Genomic DNA, 13,986 nt, shown 5'->3' on the forward strand with positions numbered 1-13,986 from the left:
TAGTTCCACGTGCAGCCCTCAGGTAAAACCCTGGAGCTTCAGAAAAAGATAAAAAGAAAAAGCAAGGTGTTAAACCAAACCAGAAGTCATAGCCAGATTTGCCAGTGATTTTTTGGGGACTTTGAGACTGCTAATCTATAGAAAAAGGAACCTTCTTGTTTTGGAGCCTCCATACGCTCTACACCAAAGGTGTTCTCCCATTAGGATGTAAAAGTACATCCTTCCTTTCTCTAGCCACTCAGTCTGCACCAGCAACTTCACAGATGGGGACACAGTCCTTAAACAAGGGGAGCAGGAGGTGGAATCAAACAAGCCTAGGTGTCACTTGCCCTATTCTCACTTGCCCTACCTATCCACTCATCTGCAGAGAACGGTTTGTTCTATTGCGAATGTTCATTTGAGTTGGCCTCGGAAGAAGGTGACAGACTCCTAATTCTGAAATCTGTACTCAAGACTGAAAAGTATCACTTTGGTTTCACATACCAGGTCTTGGGTGGTTTGGAAATCTATAAAGATCAGAGTCTCTGTTGGAGGAGGGGTGTTCAGGATGGAAAAACAGAAACTCAAATCTCCATCCATGCTGAATCTTTTCATTTTAATGAAAAGGAGCAAAAATACAAAAGAGAAAGCAGAACACATTTAATTTCTTGTTACAAAGGGTAGAGGAGTCCTGGTTGTGTGATGTTCAGCACTGGCCTTAAAATCTGCAAGAGGATTCATACAGGCTTTCTAGGCAGACCCTGTACCTTGCCCTGCATCTGTGCTGCTGCAGCTCTGCTCAGATACTGGTTATGCCTATGTGAGTTGCACTTTTAATGTGGTGTGAGTCTGACACCTTTACCCAAAATATCCTTTACTCAAAGCTTCCTGGTTGTTCATCCCCTAATTGAGGTGCTATGGGCAACTCAAACCCTCAAAGCAGCCACAGTCCAGCTGTGCTTTACAAACCTCTAAATGTAAGATAAGCTCCCTGTCTTGCACAGCCGACTCATCAGCTGGACTAGGGCAAAGGAATAACAGAGCACAGGGGTTTCTATGCCTTCAGAGAGTGCTGGCTTGAAGGGTCACACCAAGGTGAACATCCCTCGTCACTTTGAGGAGCAGCACTGCTGATGGTGACTCACCAGTGGGCCGCTGTGAAGCCCAAGAGGATGGCAATTTGTATGTAAATCAGCAAGTCTGGCCACAGATTTACTTTCCAAGGACAGGGGCTACTGGGTTATTAAAAGGCACAGGTCCTGTTATGACCTTCCTCTAGTGACCAGGGGGGCTGCTGAGAGCCTCTTCCCCTATTCATCCCTCCAGCTGAAGCACCAGTAAGCAAACCACTACTGTCAAGGCTGAGGGGATCAGTACAATGGGAAGGAAATTCAGGCAGTGTAGGGGAATGAAAAGAATGAACTTTAAACCCTCCCTCCTGCTTCACCAGGTCAAGCCCTTCCTGCTGAAGACCTTTCTCTGAGCTGCAGGACAAAAAAGGGAATTTGCCTTTTGTTCCTCTAAGCACCTTCCTGGCATTTCAAAAGCTGCCCCATCCCCAAGCTAGCTGCTGGATCCTGGAAGGCAGATGCTCTGAGGCTGGGGGTTCTCCCAACAAAGGAGAAGCCACTCTCCTGCATACTGCTGGTACCAGGCACCAGCACAGGCATTAAAAGGGCCACAGCTAGAAGAAGAGAGAGGGTCTCAAGATGGACATAGTCTTGTTTTCTACTCACAAACTGCTCCTGGGGCCTGCCCAAAATCTCTGTGGAACAGCACATGGACAGGTCCTGATAGCAAACCCAAGTGAGGAGGTGTCTGCCCTGCAGTCTCCTGTGCCTGGTGCAGCAGCAGCTCTGCACAGGGGACTCTGGGTCCACCCCTCTGTGCCACCAGTGCTTCCATTCCTCATCAGCAACTCTTGGGCAAATTCTCCTCACCAATCCTGTAACTGCTCCTAACTCCTGCTATAGTTTTCTGCCTTTAACAACTGAAATTAGTTGAATTCTCCTCCCCAGAGAGGCCTGACACATTCTTCTAGCAGGGGCTGCTTGTGGGTGGGGGTGAGCAGCTGCCTTGATATCAGTTTGGTTATTTTTTCCCCATTCATTCACTTATTAAATTGACTTTATCTCAACCAATGTGGTTTTTTACTCTTGCTTTTCCTGTTTTCTCACCTCTCCTGCTGGAAGAGGGGAATAGTGACTGGGTGCTTGGCTTCTGGCTGGGGTCAACCCACCACATAATACAAGACAAACCCACCCTTTTCAGAGAGCTCACCAACAGCAAAATTGCCTGGGCAGGGCTGGTCTCCCAGGGATAGAGGCAAACATGCATATGAAACAGTACAAAAATATGTTTTTACATGGGGTAAAAAAAGTAAATAAAAGATACCCAAAGGTCTGGGTGGGGTTCCACATTACCCTTTTTAACTGTGTTGTCACTATGGTCGGTTGAAGTGGCATTTTCACTTGACACCTCTTCTCCCAGGCCTCCTGCAAAGGAAAGAAGAGCAGAGACTCATCTCTGGTGAGCTGGCTGGCAGAGCTCTGACGTGGAAAGGACAACAGCTATCAGTAATGCCAGTTCGGGGTCTGCTGGCCACAGAAACACTCTGCTTTCCCTGTTCAGGGAGCAGGGACTAAACTCTTGATATAGATAGGCACTTCTCCTGGATTTGTTCCTAGCTTACAGTGACACCTTGCAACTCATTACCATTCCATGGCCTAAGTTTTTCCATATGCTGAATAGGCAGAAAGTCTCTTCTAGGGAAGGCTTCATTTCATCAAGACTTAATGAGAGCAGGAGCTGAATGAGCTGATCTCTGTAGAGATATTGCAAGAGCAAGTTTCTGTAGTCATGGTGAGAAAATAAAGCATGAAGAGCATGGTAAACCACCACACGCAGAAAGGAATACGCTGTTGGTCATACAGCACTGCTGGATGCAGTGTGGACACTTCCAAAGAGGAATGTCTCACTTTGAAGACAGCTGGACATCTTCCAGTCACTGAAGCAGTCTTGCCTTGCCAGCTGGAAAACTCTCATTTGCTCTGGACCTGGCTTCTAGCAAATCCTTCTCCAGCTGGTCCAACAGGGCAAGGACAGGGGAAAAGGTATATCTCTCGCACCTTGGAGAAGGACTGACAGGATGGTAACAAATCTCCAACATTATACTACTATAACTGATATGAGTATCAGGAAAATTACAATGAAAGATAGTTACAAAACAATTCAGAAGAAAATAAAATACACAGACTCTCAGCTGGCTATAGGTTAGAGCTTCCTGGTCCAAGAGACACAGTAAATCAGGGGTTTGTCTCCCAGAGGAAGTGCCATAGTTTAACAGAGCTTGGCTGGACAAAAGCCACTAGATGTGTGAACAGGAACAAGCCTGATTCAACAAGATGGATTGCTCTGAACTCTATCACTCTTTTCCAGCTTCAGTGTCCCATCCTAAGATTTCCCTTTGTTTTCTTTCATGCCCTCGTCCTCGTCACTTCCTTAGCCCAAGCTCAACAAAAGTTCCTCTTCTCAGTTTTACATCCCCAGGAGTTCTCCCACCCCTACCCCCGCAAAGTATGCTATTCTTCACACAATATCTCATTCCATTTAAAGGAAACCCCAACTAGCCATTCATCACCAGAATTATTAAGGCATGCAGCCTTTGCTGAGGCAAAGGATAATTTTGTATTTCTAAATAAATGCAGCTTGCTTCCAGTCACAAACAGATTGCTTCTTAATTGAACTTAGGAGGTGAATTATATGGTGAATTAGGGAAAAAGAACAACTCTGTATTTAGTGAATTGTTCTCCTAAGAGGGAGCTGCATGGGATTGAATTGCAAATGATGGCACCAAACCCTAGAGCCGGGCCCCTCTCCTGTGCCCGAGCTGCTGACCTCTGCTGTGCCGTGGTGCCATTCGAGCACACGGCTTTTCCAAGCTGGGAGCACATTCTTTCCCAGAGATCAGTGCAGGCCTTGGTTTCTTATGCAAAGAAGAGGTTTGAATAAACTAGTGTGACTAATGAAATCTACATCATCTTTGCATATTTTGTCTTATTGTAGCCCATGAAAAGGGAGAGCACTACACAAAGGCCAGATATGGGGGTGCACATACACTAGATATTTTCAAACTCTAATCTCACTCGTACAGACAGGGAGCACCCACAACCTTGCGTCCCACAAGGGTGCTTGGAATCAAACATGTCAATTTTAGAAGATTCTTTTCTGATTCACTTCATGATTTCCTATCATCATGATGCCTAATGATATCCCAAAAATTAAACTGACTTGGCATTTAGTCCTCTTCTGATTCTTTCCAAGAGAGGGCTAATGTAGGATCCCAGCAGAACTGATATGCCATTAACAATAAATAAGGAAGCCAAGAAATGCACCTTGTATCTGGAAGCAGCTGCACATAGGTTGCAGGTAATGTGTAGGTCCTGTTGTCCCCTCAACACATTCCTGAAGTTGCACCTCTCTGTCAGACTACTCTGTCACATCCAAAAGCAGAACATATTCCAGTGTTACTGCTCCAGAGCATGAAATGCCCGTGTATGTACTGAAGCCCATTATCATTGGAAACACTGAAGAGGAGAAGGGAGATTTTCAGTTTGACATCGTGCTCTGTGGAAAGCCAATAAAAGCAGGCTTGGTATCCCACAAAGACATGACATTGACTTTAATGGATATCCAGCAGTTAACAAGCCCCCCAAGAGCACTTTTACCCTCAGTACTTTCCACCTGCCTCTGTGCTAGACCACCACTCATCTTTCTTCAGCCTGACTTCTGTCTGCCTCTCCCACAGCCATTTGAAGATACAGAATTTGTTAGGTCATGTCTCCATGCAGAGAGCTGTACTAGATCTCCTAAACCCTCTTAACCTCCACATTTTTGTAATTCAATTCTTCCTAATAATTTGTCCTACTTAACAGCTGCAACCCCAGCAGAACACTGCTGGACTTCCTAGCTAGGTAACTTAATTTCTGTGCATGACCTGGCAGAGACACAAAAGAGATTCTCTACCCAGGCTGAGGAATATTTCATCTTCTACCTACAGTGCACTTGTACAACTTCTTTTTCTGTTTCTCACAGACCAGCACGGCCAAGGGAGCTTGGCTAACTGAAAGAAATGTCCCGTAGCTTGAAAGCATCAAAAATCCGAGATAAATCCACCATGTCTGCAAGCGTGGCTGAAGAACAGGTGTATAAATTGTTTTTAGGAACTGGAAGCAGCCTGAGGTAAGGGTCCAGTGAAGCTGAAAGCAGCAGGCTGGGGCACTGTTGGGAAGAAAGCAGCTTCTCTCTCCCAGGAGAGGAAAATGAAAATCCAGTTTTGTTAAATGAAGTCCAAGTTGTTCAGCTGAAACCAAAATAAAGGACAAAACATTAAGAGAGAGAGAGAGAGTGCACAAAGCATGCCACCAAAACTACACTGTTTGCAGTTCCCTTGCACCACTAGCACAGGCAAGAGATGTGCAACCTGAAGGAAAAGCAGGAAGCAGACTCCATTCAGTACCCTTACTTCCAATAAGAGAGGGGGGGACTTGGAGAAGTAGTAATATATCAGACCTGAAAATGTGTTTTTGACAAGATGCAATTTTGGATTGAAGGTATTTATTGCTGTGCATGTTCTAGTTTGATTTTTTTGCTCAAGCCCAGGTAGGGCTCTATCACCAAAGAGGGGACTGTCAGATCTCTTGTTAACTAAAGCTTCTCTGCTTCTTCCACTTGCTTATGGACCATGAGGGGGTTCTTGTCTGAAAAAAGAAGAGGAAAGCCAGGCAAAGCAATGAAGCAGCCTGCTGGTGAATCAGAATGCATGTAGTTGGCCCAGAAATATCTACCACCCTCCTATTGGGTCTATTTAAGACCTCAAAACTGCTTGAGGGGCAGCTGACTTCCAAAATATTTTAGCACCATCTGTCTTTGAGCTTTCATTGGAAAACGCTACTCTGAGACAAGATGAGTTACCCAGCTGAAAGCAAAGGAGAAACACCAGTCTATCCTGAGTCAAGCTTCATTTTTAAATTATGCCTATCTATAACGTTAGTGTAAAACCCAACTAGAGACAATAGGAATTGTAGTTGTCTGAAAAACTGCAGTCTGAGAACACAGAATACCTTTACATGGGAAATTGGATGGGATGAAACTTGCAACACCCCCTTTTTTTCCAAACTGTAAAAGTTCCCATTAAAATCAAAACCACTTTCAGAACAGGTCCAAGCCAGGATAATTTTTCCTCTCCAGACCAGTGAAGAATTTCCTCATGTTCATGGAGTTGTCCTTTCCCTTTCCTGGTTGCTGTCCACACAGGGAGAGGTTCCACAGCTGAACTTTGAAGGTAGCTACCACCCATATGCTCGTCACCTCTGCTGAGGACAAAGGAGTCCACTGTGAGCACCGAGGACTTTGACAGATTTTCCAATTTTTCTGATTTAGCAGAGAGTAACTTGGCTGTGCACATAATTATTTGCTCTCAGGTGAATCGAACTGCAGCAAGACTTTTTCTAATATATCTTACCGTGGAGAAAAGGCCATTTCAGAGCTGGGTCACAACACAGCAATTTAAAAAAAATACTTTTGGAAATTTTTTAATGATTTCACCTCCCCTACCTATGCCTTAGAACACCCTGCTTCCATAGTTTCATTCAATATATAGGTTATTCACATGCCACAGCTTAGAGACTGGATTTCAAACAGAGACTGAAATGAAGCACCAACAAAACCAAGTAGTGCAGTTAACATTAAATATTAGTCATTCTTCAGAGTTTCAGCTCTGGTGAGTTCTGTCATATTATGACCATCAGAGAAGCTCCTGGAAAAACAGGAAAAGTCAAACAATGTGACATGCAGTTTTTAACTTCATTAACCAGTGATCAAGAACTGTTTAGCATAGGAAAAAACTTTATTTCACTGGGTTTTCTAAGCACAGAAAAAGTGATGATTTTATTAAAACAATTTCTGCTGGGAAAATGCATTCAGAATGCAGAACAGATGTTTCCCAGAGCTGGTGGAGAGTCTATAGCAAAAACCTTTCATAAACCCCCATACCCTGGAGATCTGAGCAAATGATTTGAGATATATCCTTCAGCATTTCCTGTCAGTGGAATAGCTGGAGTTCCCTCAATTTACTTAAAGAAAATAAATTAAAGAAAGGAAGAATTCTGAACCCCAAATTCCCTGCAGGAATCTGTTTTTCATATTCAGAGTAAGCTGACTAGCTGCAATAACTCAGGAGAGTCCCAAGGTCCAGAGGCTTGACAGGCAGATGTGTCATCTCCACATCAGCTGTGAATGCTTGTGCAGGGAAGGAGGACACTGGCCTCACAGGGAAGTTCATTAGAGGAGGAAGGTGAGTACAGCTAAGCAAACCCAGGGCTGCCACAGACATGAGCTGCAAAGTATTTAATGGACCAAGATCTTCTGCTGGCCAGCTATATTTGGAGTGGTATAGCAGGCAGAACAGAAGGGCAGGCAGCACCATTCCCAGACACCTTATATTTTCCCTTCATACTCCCTGCTCTTCTGGAAGTGGCAACATTACTTTTATAAAGTGATGCACCTTGTTTTTAAAGAAGGCATTGCAAGAAAGGGGACAATCTGACTCAATCTCTCCACCAACCTTTCAACTGAGAGTTAATGCTTGAGGGGATCAACATTCTCTGGATAAAAGGAAGGACTGGTAAGACTGAAAGGGGTCTTTTCTCATGGGCTGTAATGATCAATTCTATTCCCTAGAGTAAAAAGATGGATAAATGAGAGATGAAAGAAAGAAAAAAGTTACCTACAACCTGCATCATCTCCCTGGTTTCTTCCAGTGAGAAAGAGCCCTGCTTTAGTGCTTTTACTGAGATAAGTGAAAATGAAAAGCTAAAGTGAGTACATGAGTATTCTGGCATGTGCATGTCCCTGTTGCTTAGCCAGGTCCCCACACATGGTGTAAGGCTTCTCCCTTCCCAGCATATAAATTGAGCAATGCATAGTACCAACTATCCCCATCCCCTTGCACTTGATTTCTTGTCAATCTGATGGATCAGGATCTATTCCTAACAGGTGTCTGCCTCTCTGTTACATTCCTCTCAACTCACAAAAATCACCTTCCCTCCCCATCTCTCTTTTGGAAGGAAGGAGAAACAAGTGAACTTGCAGGCAATAAGGAAACTGTACAAGCTGGCTTGGGCTTCCCACTGCTGTCCTAGAAGACAGTACCAACCTCACAGTCCTCCTTGACTGACATTCCTTTCCTGCTGACCTGAAGTCTCATTTCTTCAGCCTCAGTGCACCCCAGGCTGCTCCAGATGCCCTGTTCCCTGTGCTGCCCTGCAGCAGCTCCCTGCCCTGCTCCAGCTGTGGCTTCCAGGGAGCCTGGGGCTCTCAGCAACCCAGCCAGGCCACTCCTCCCCTTCAGCATTCCTAATCCTCTTGTTTTCCCCCTACCTTGTTTATACTGGATAAAACTTAACTCAAAATGAAAACACTTAAATGGGAAGCTAAGTTATGTTTGAATGGAATTAAAACTCCTTCCATGGAGAATGTTTTGTTCCACTAGAGAGACCTTTCTTCCGCTTCACTTTATACCTCTACATTCAGACATTCATAGTCCTGGAGCTTCTTGGAGAGCTTTTGGTACCTTCTCATGCCCTGGGAGCCTGAACCGTGTTTAACAGGCAGTTGAGCAGCCCAAGATAGCTGAGACAGCTCATCTGCTTGGTTACCTACCAACTCCACCACAGCTCATTTAAAGAGCACCTGAAACCAGCTGCCAAACCAGGGAAACTGAGGCAGGGACCAGCAGTGAGGCTAGACAAGTGGGACTTAAACCACTTTGGAAGCACAAGTCAAATATAGCCACTGTTAGGTAACCTTAGACCATCTCCTTCCCCAAGGTCTTCCCTGACTCCTTGGTGAAAGAGGTGCCCAAATATTTTGCTGTCATTAGCAGAGCCATGGGAGAGCTGAGGATGAAGGGCAGAAGCACTTTCCTCACAGAGCAAGCTGCCCCAGGAGGTGCTGCTGGAGCTGCCCTGTCCTCCCCAGGGACAGCTGCAGTTTGCAGGGAGAGTCAGGTCTCAAACCCACTCTACCACAAACTGACTCCAGGATTCAGCAAGAGCAACAACTGCAGAGAAGGAGTGGCTAATCCCCTCCCAAACACAGCCTGATGCATCTCACACTCCCTTTTCCTCTCTAGGAAGTGGAACTGCAAGATAATCTGAATATTTCCTTTTGCTTCTGATCTTTGCCCTGGAGAAACTTGTTACCCATTCCCCGGGGCTGTCCAAGTCACCATCTGGCCTCAGAAACACAACAGCAAACACAGTCCAGTGTTCCAGCCTAAAACTAATTTGCTTTCTTTCCCCACTTGACAGCTGAATAAATACTTTGTCCTCACCATTTGAAAAGAGGAGCTGCAGCAAAGGGGTTTTGTCCACTGCAGCTACAAGCATCAGCCTTGTCTCCAAATTAAGCCTGAACAAGTGGTTCAAAGTGAACACATTTATTCCACAAATGTAACCCCTTTCTGTTCAGAATCAACCACGAGCAGTTTACAACTTCTAATTTATTTGCTGTTTGCTATTGTCCAAAAAGCCATTTTGGCAATTGATTGTTCCCTGGACCTTCCAGACATTTTTCTGACCAGTGTAAGCTACTTTTATTTTGTGGACACAGCAACATCCCTGCTTGAAAGTAGTGAGCCTGAGGGTCAAGACAACCAATCCAGCCAGCCTTTCAGAGTGACCATCCTGCAATGACGGCTCTCAGAGCATATTAGATACTACTCTTTCATGGACTGTTTCCGCCTCTAAACTCATTTGCCTAAAACACTCTCAGAAATGACAAGGCAGCATATGCAATTGAGGCAAATACAATTTTTCATTTGAGCAAATATTCAAGGAAACTAGGCATTTGCCCAGCTCTGAAGCACAAATGCATGATTTAGTCAATTCCACAGTTATTGGCTAAGCACTGTCGAATTTTACAATTAGGGTAATGGATTTAACTTTCAATGTAATTTCCATATGGATAAATTGATCTCCTCAAGTACATTTGCCCATGTGTTCCCTTCATCACAGTTAATTAATATAAAGCTATTTAATAACCTCCACTTAAACACAAAAGACCATTCAGACTCTTCTGGCATCAGTAAAAGGAACAGCCTCCAAATGTGATACACCAGCTGTAGAAGAGAGCAAAAGAAAATTTAATTAAGAGCGATCAAGAGCACGACAGTTGCAAACAGAAATCAGATGTTATATATGCTCCTACATGGTGATTACCCCAGCTCCTGAAAGGGTTAATAGTGCCAACTTCCAGGTGCTTTAGATGTGCCCAAGAGACCTTTGAGGACAGGAAAAGTAGTGGGGCTGGGAGCCAAAACCTGGCAAAGTTGGGCGGGAAGCAGCAGGGATTTGGCATCATCCGTGCAGGAGCTGCAGCAGCTATGCCCAAAGCTGCAGCTATGCTCCAAGCTGATGGTGGCACCATGCTGAATAGGAGGAAACTACAGAAACAGGCTGTTTGGAAGCAGCTTCAACCACGGCATCAATGGATAGTTTCTGCAGATGTTTTGGGTGCTTAAATAATGTTAATTGCTCATTAACAAAATCCATGCTATCTAATTTCTGAAGTGCAGCATTTGACAAGAGTGATACTGAGTTACTTGCCTTCCTGGATGATTTCTGAAAGAAGCATATAAATTGTGACTCACAAGATAAGCACAACTAAAGTTTCCACTACGAATGAGTAAGTGGCAGAGTTTGAAATAGCTGGGGATTTTTGTTACAATGGAGAAAGTTTTATTGCTTGGACGGATTCATTTGAGCAATATTGCAGAGCTCATAAAACCACTAAAAAAAAACTGTGTAAGGCTGAACATTGACTGCACAACAGAAATCAAACCACTTATTTTGACAGGTGGAAGGCCACCAACCAGAAAACTTGATTTCAGGGAACAGTGCATTTACAAAACAAACTTTGTGGTGCATGTGACCAGCTGCCACTGGGAGCTTAGACAAGAGGAAAAAGAACATCTTAGTCCACAGGAAATGTGGAGCAAGTAAGAGAGCTGTGTCATTCAGGCTGTGCTCTGTCCATTCAGGTGTACTCAGCACCTATTGCTTGGGACTGTCTTCACCCTGCCCTGCAGAACCTTTATTACAAGCAAAGGGGAAAAAGGAGATAGATGTCATTTCTCTGTTTGTCACAAGTCTGGAAGCCAAGTGTGTAAAGGAATACTGCAAGCCCACTAGTCCCACCTGGTTTCAAAGAAAAATGGCATACTGGAAAGACTCTAGCTGAAAGAAAATCAGAGCCTGCATATCTGTTGGTGGGACAGGTGGAGTAAAGACTCTAGCATCTCTTGTTGCTGCTCAGGCAGATCACAAGCAGCACTCACTGCACAGCAAGGCACTGGCAGTCCCTGAGAACAGGCAGATGTGGCCAACAATCTGACTTCCCTGCTCCTGACAGCCATGCTCTCCTGACTCAAGGTTTCTCCTCCAACCTTACAAGGGGGATCCGTCCCCTTTGCACACATACATGCTCCATGCTTCAGCATCTTGACTTGGTCCCCTTCTCTCCTCTCCTACCATCAAGCACCAGACTGGCAGATTCTAGTCCTGTGACTAGAAAAAGTGCCTCCCTAAGAAAAATCTCTCTCAATAATTTCCAGAAAAGACTTAGAGCTGACACTCAGAAACCCATAAAGAAAAGCATTTGGTGTGAAAATATCAAACCTAAAGATAGGCATTTTCTCATGGTAGTGTCTTATCTACAGGGGGAATTAGAAGGTTCATCGGCTAAGTGTATGGGATTCCTAGACAGTTGCCTTTGTGCTGGAGATAACAGGCAAGTCTGAGAAAGCTGAAATAGGACTAAGACTCTGGGCTAGGAGAAAAAAAACCCACAGTATATGCTTTTCTGCAGAGAGATCACTGGCTTATTGCACAGAAGTGTATATTTGGGATGGGGTAATTCAGAAAAGCAGAACACTCTTGGCCCTAGAGGACTTACTCAGTTCTTCCAAAGGGGAGCTCCTGCTTTGCCTTACAAACTACAGAACTGTGGGAAATTCATTTCATGGTTGTCTGCTCTGGTAAAACCCCTGATTGAATCGACTCACAGAGGTAAACATTTGGGCTAGTCATAGGAAAATCATTTGGCACAGCTAACCAAACCTCAGCATCAGGCTAGGCTCTAGGCACCTACCTTTCCACTCTTGGGACTCCTCTTCCTGTTAAGAATGTGCCTGGATTGCAAAGAGTCATCCCCAGAGTGCATGTCACGTGTTGTGGAAATCTGAAAGGAGCTATGCAGACAGCTGGACAGAGCCCTCAGACAGGTCTGTTGGAACAAAGATGCTCCTCTGCTCACACAGGAGGAAGCAACCTTCACTAAAGATTTCCCAGGGAAACAGCAGACCCCTGCAGAGAGTTCACAGATGTGGGTTATGTTACAGCACGTACAAAGTTACTTGCACTGCTCCTGGCCAATTATGACCAATACAGCTCAGGTTAAGTTAGCACAATCCATAGACTTGCTCTAAGCCTAAATTAATTAAAGGTTGGGCTCCAAGCAGCCCTAAATGCTATGACTCTGTGGTTCTGTGAAATGTTCAGCAATGCTGAAGCCCACTCCTACCCTGAATCAAGTGACACTACAGTAGAGCACCAAATATGAGTTACAAGGGGAAAACCAGCTGAGTTTGGCAAGCATGTGTCAAGTCAGCTGAAATTAACAGTCTTGCTTTCAAATCCATAAATCAGATCTTCCCTGGAATCTCAGTTAGTCACAGTCTAAATCCCTGGATTTTGCAGTCTTCTAGAAGTATATTTTGCACCAAGTTAAATTTCACTAGAAACACACAAGTAGCATTCAAGAGGACTCTGATGTAAGCACACAAGCTCTCACAAAGTGAAACAGCAGAAATCCTGCTTGTGACTGCCACCAGAACCTTAAGTATTCCACTTAATTCCAGCAAGGGAAGTCTTGCTCTCTACCCTGAAGTTAAGCAGCACAAGTCTTAGCAGGAGCATTTCTCTCCAGCGACCTATCCAGCAAGCAAATCCAGCTTACATGGGAATCAATGCCTTTCCCTCAAGAATGCAACCAGAGACAGTCACCACGAGCATCTTAAAATAATAAAAACCAAAGCACCCTGTTGTAGATGGGTCCTTGTGCAGATGTGGTGAGGCAGCAGAGTAGCTGTCTGTATTTTCACAGCACACTCAAGACCAGCAGAGCTGCTGCCAATGAACCAGGTCCCTGCTCTTAAGACAAGTTTTAATGCAGGACTCCTGTCTGCCTCATTTATCAGAGAATTATCTGCATGAATTTGCTGTCAGAGCCTCCAGTCACTGACAGCAGCCTCTGTTTCCCCGGATTTCAGTAGAGAGCCTGGATTCAAATATATCCTTCTCCCAGTTGCACTGTTATCTGAAGCATTACTCTAGCTAGAAAAGGTGCTCTTTGAATTTCTTCTGCCAGTCATTTGTGGCAGTGTGAAAGGCTCATCAAGGCCTTCAAGCCATGAGCCTAAAAACCTCTCAGGATGAGAGGTAAAGAAAACTTGTTTAGACTGTTCTTGAAAAGCATTCTTGGCGACAGTGGGATATGGAGTCAGCTTCTCAGCAGCAAGCCCAGCACAGCATGGCAGCAGTGAGGGCAGCCAGACTCCCTTGGCTTCTGATCTGCTGCTGACAAACCCTGAAGAGACGTGCCCTTCATACTAACAAAGGTGCCTTTCAGGACTATAAACTGTCTGTCTCTATGATACAAAAATCAGGTAAAGGGGCAATGTATCAGAAAAGTCCTCATAATCCCTAAAATGCCAGTAAAAACTTACATCAAGCCAGTTAGTATTAAACGGGCACATACCTCTAAGAGGCATGGCAAGAAATAAGGTCTTCTTCCTCTGTGGCTAATGCTTCAGCAGACAATCACCTTGCACCAGTGAACTCATTTGGGTCCAAGAGAGAGGTGACACTGTGCAATCCCCCAGCCTGC

General features: G+C 44.7%; 1 protein-coding gene across 5 annotated transcripts in view; it reads right to left on the reverse strand.

Moving 5' to 3' along the window:
* Positions 1 to 13,986, reverse strand: part of TLL2 (tolloid like 2) — a 96,375-nt gene that overhangs the window by 36,268 nt on the left and 46,121 nt on the right. For 2 of the 5 annotated variants that reach the window (XM_058841726.1, XM_058841724.1), the window contains one exon: positions 2,403 to 2,474. The exons of the other annotated variants lie outside the window; for them this stretch is intronic. In XM_058841726.1, the coding sequence (XP_058697709.1) occupies positions 2,403 to 2,474 (72 nt within the window). The remainder of the gene's footprint in view (positions 1 to 2,402; positions 2,475 to 13,986) is intronic. 5 annotated transcript variants of the gene reach the window in all.

This window comes from Poecile atricapillus, chromosome 6 (genome assembly GCF_030490865.1).
Source record: "Poecile atricapillus isolate bPoeAtr1 chromosome 6, bPoeAtr1.hap1, whole genome shotgun sequence".
Classification (NCBI taxonomy): domain Eukaryota; kingdom Metazoa; phylum Chordata; class Aves; order Passeriformes; family Paridae; genus Poecile; species Poecile atricapillus.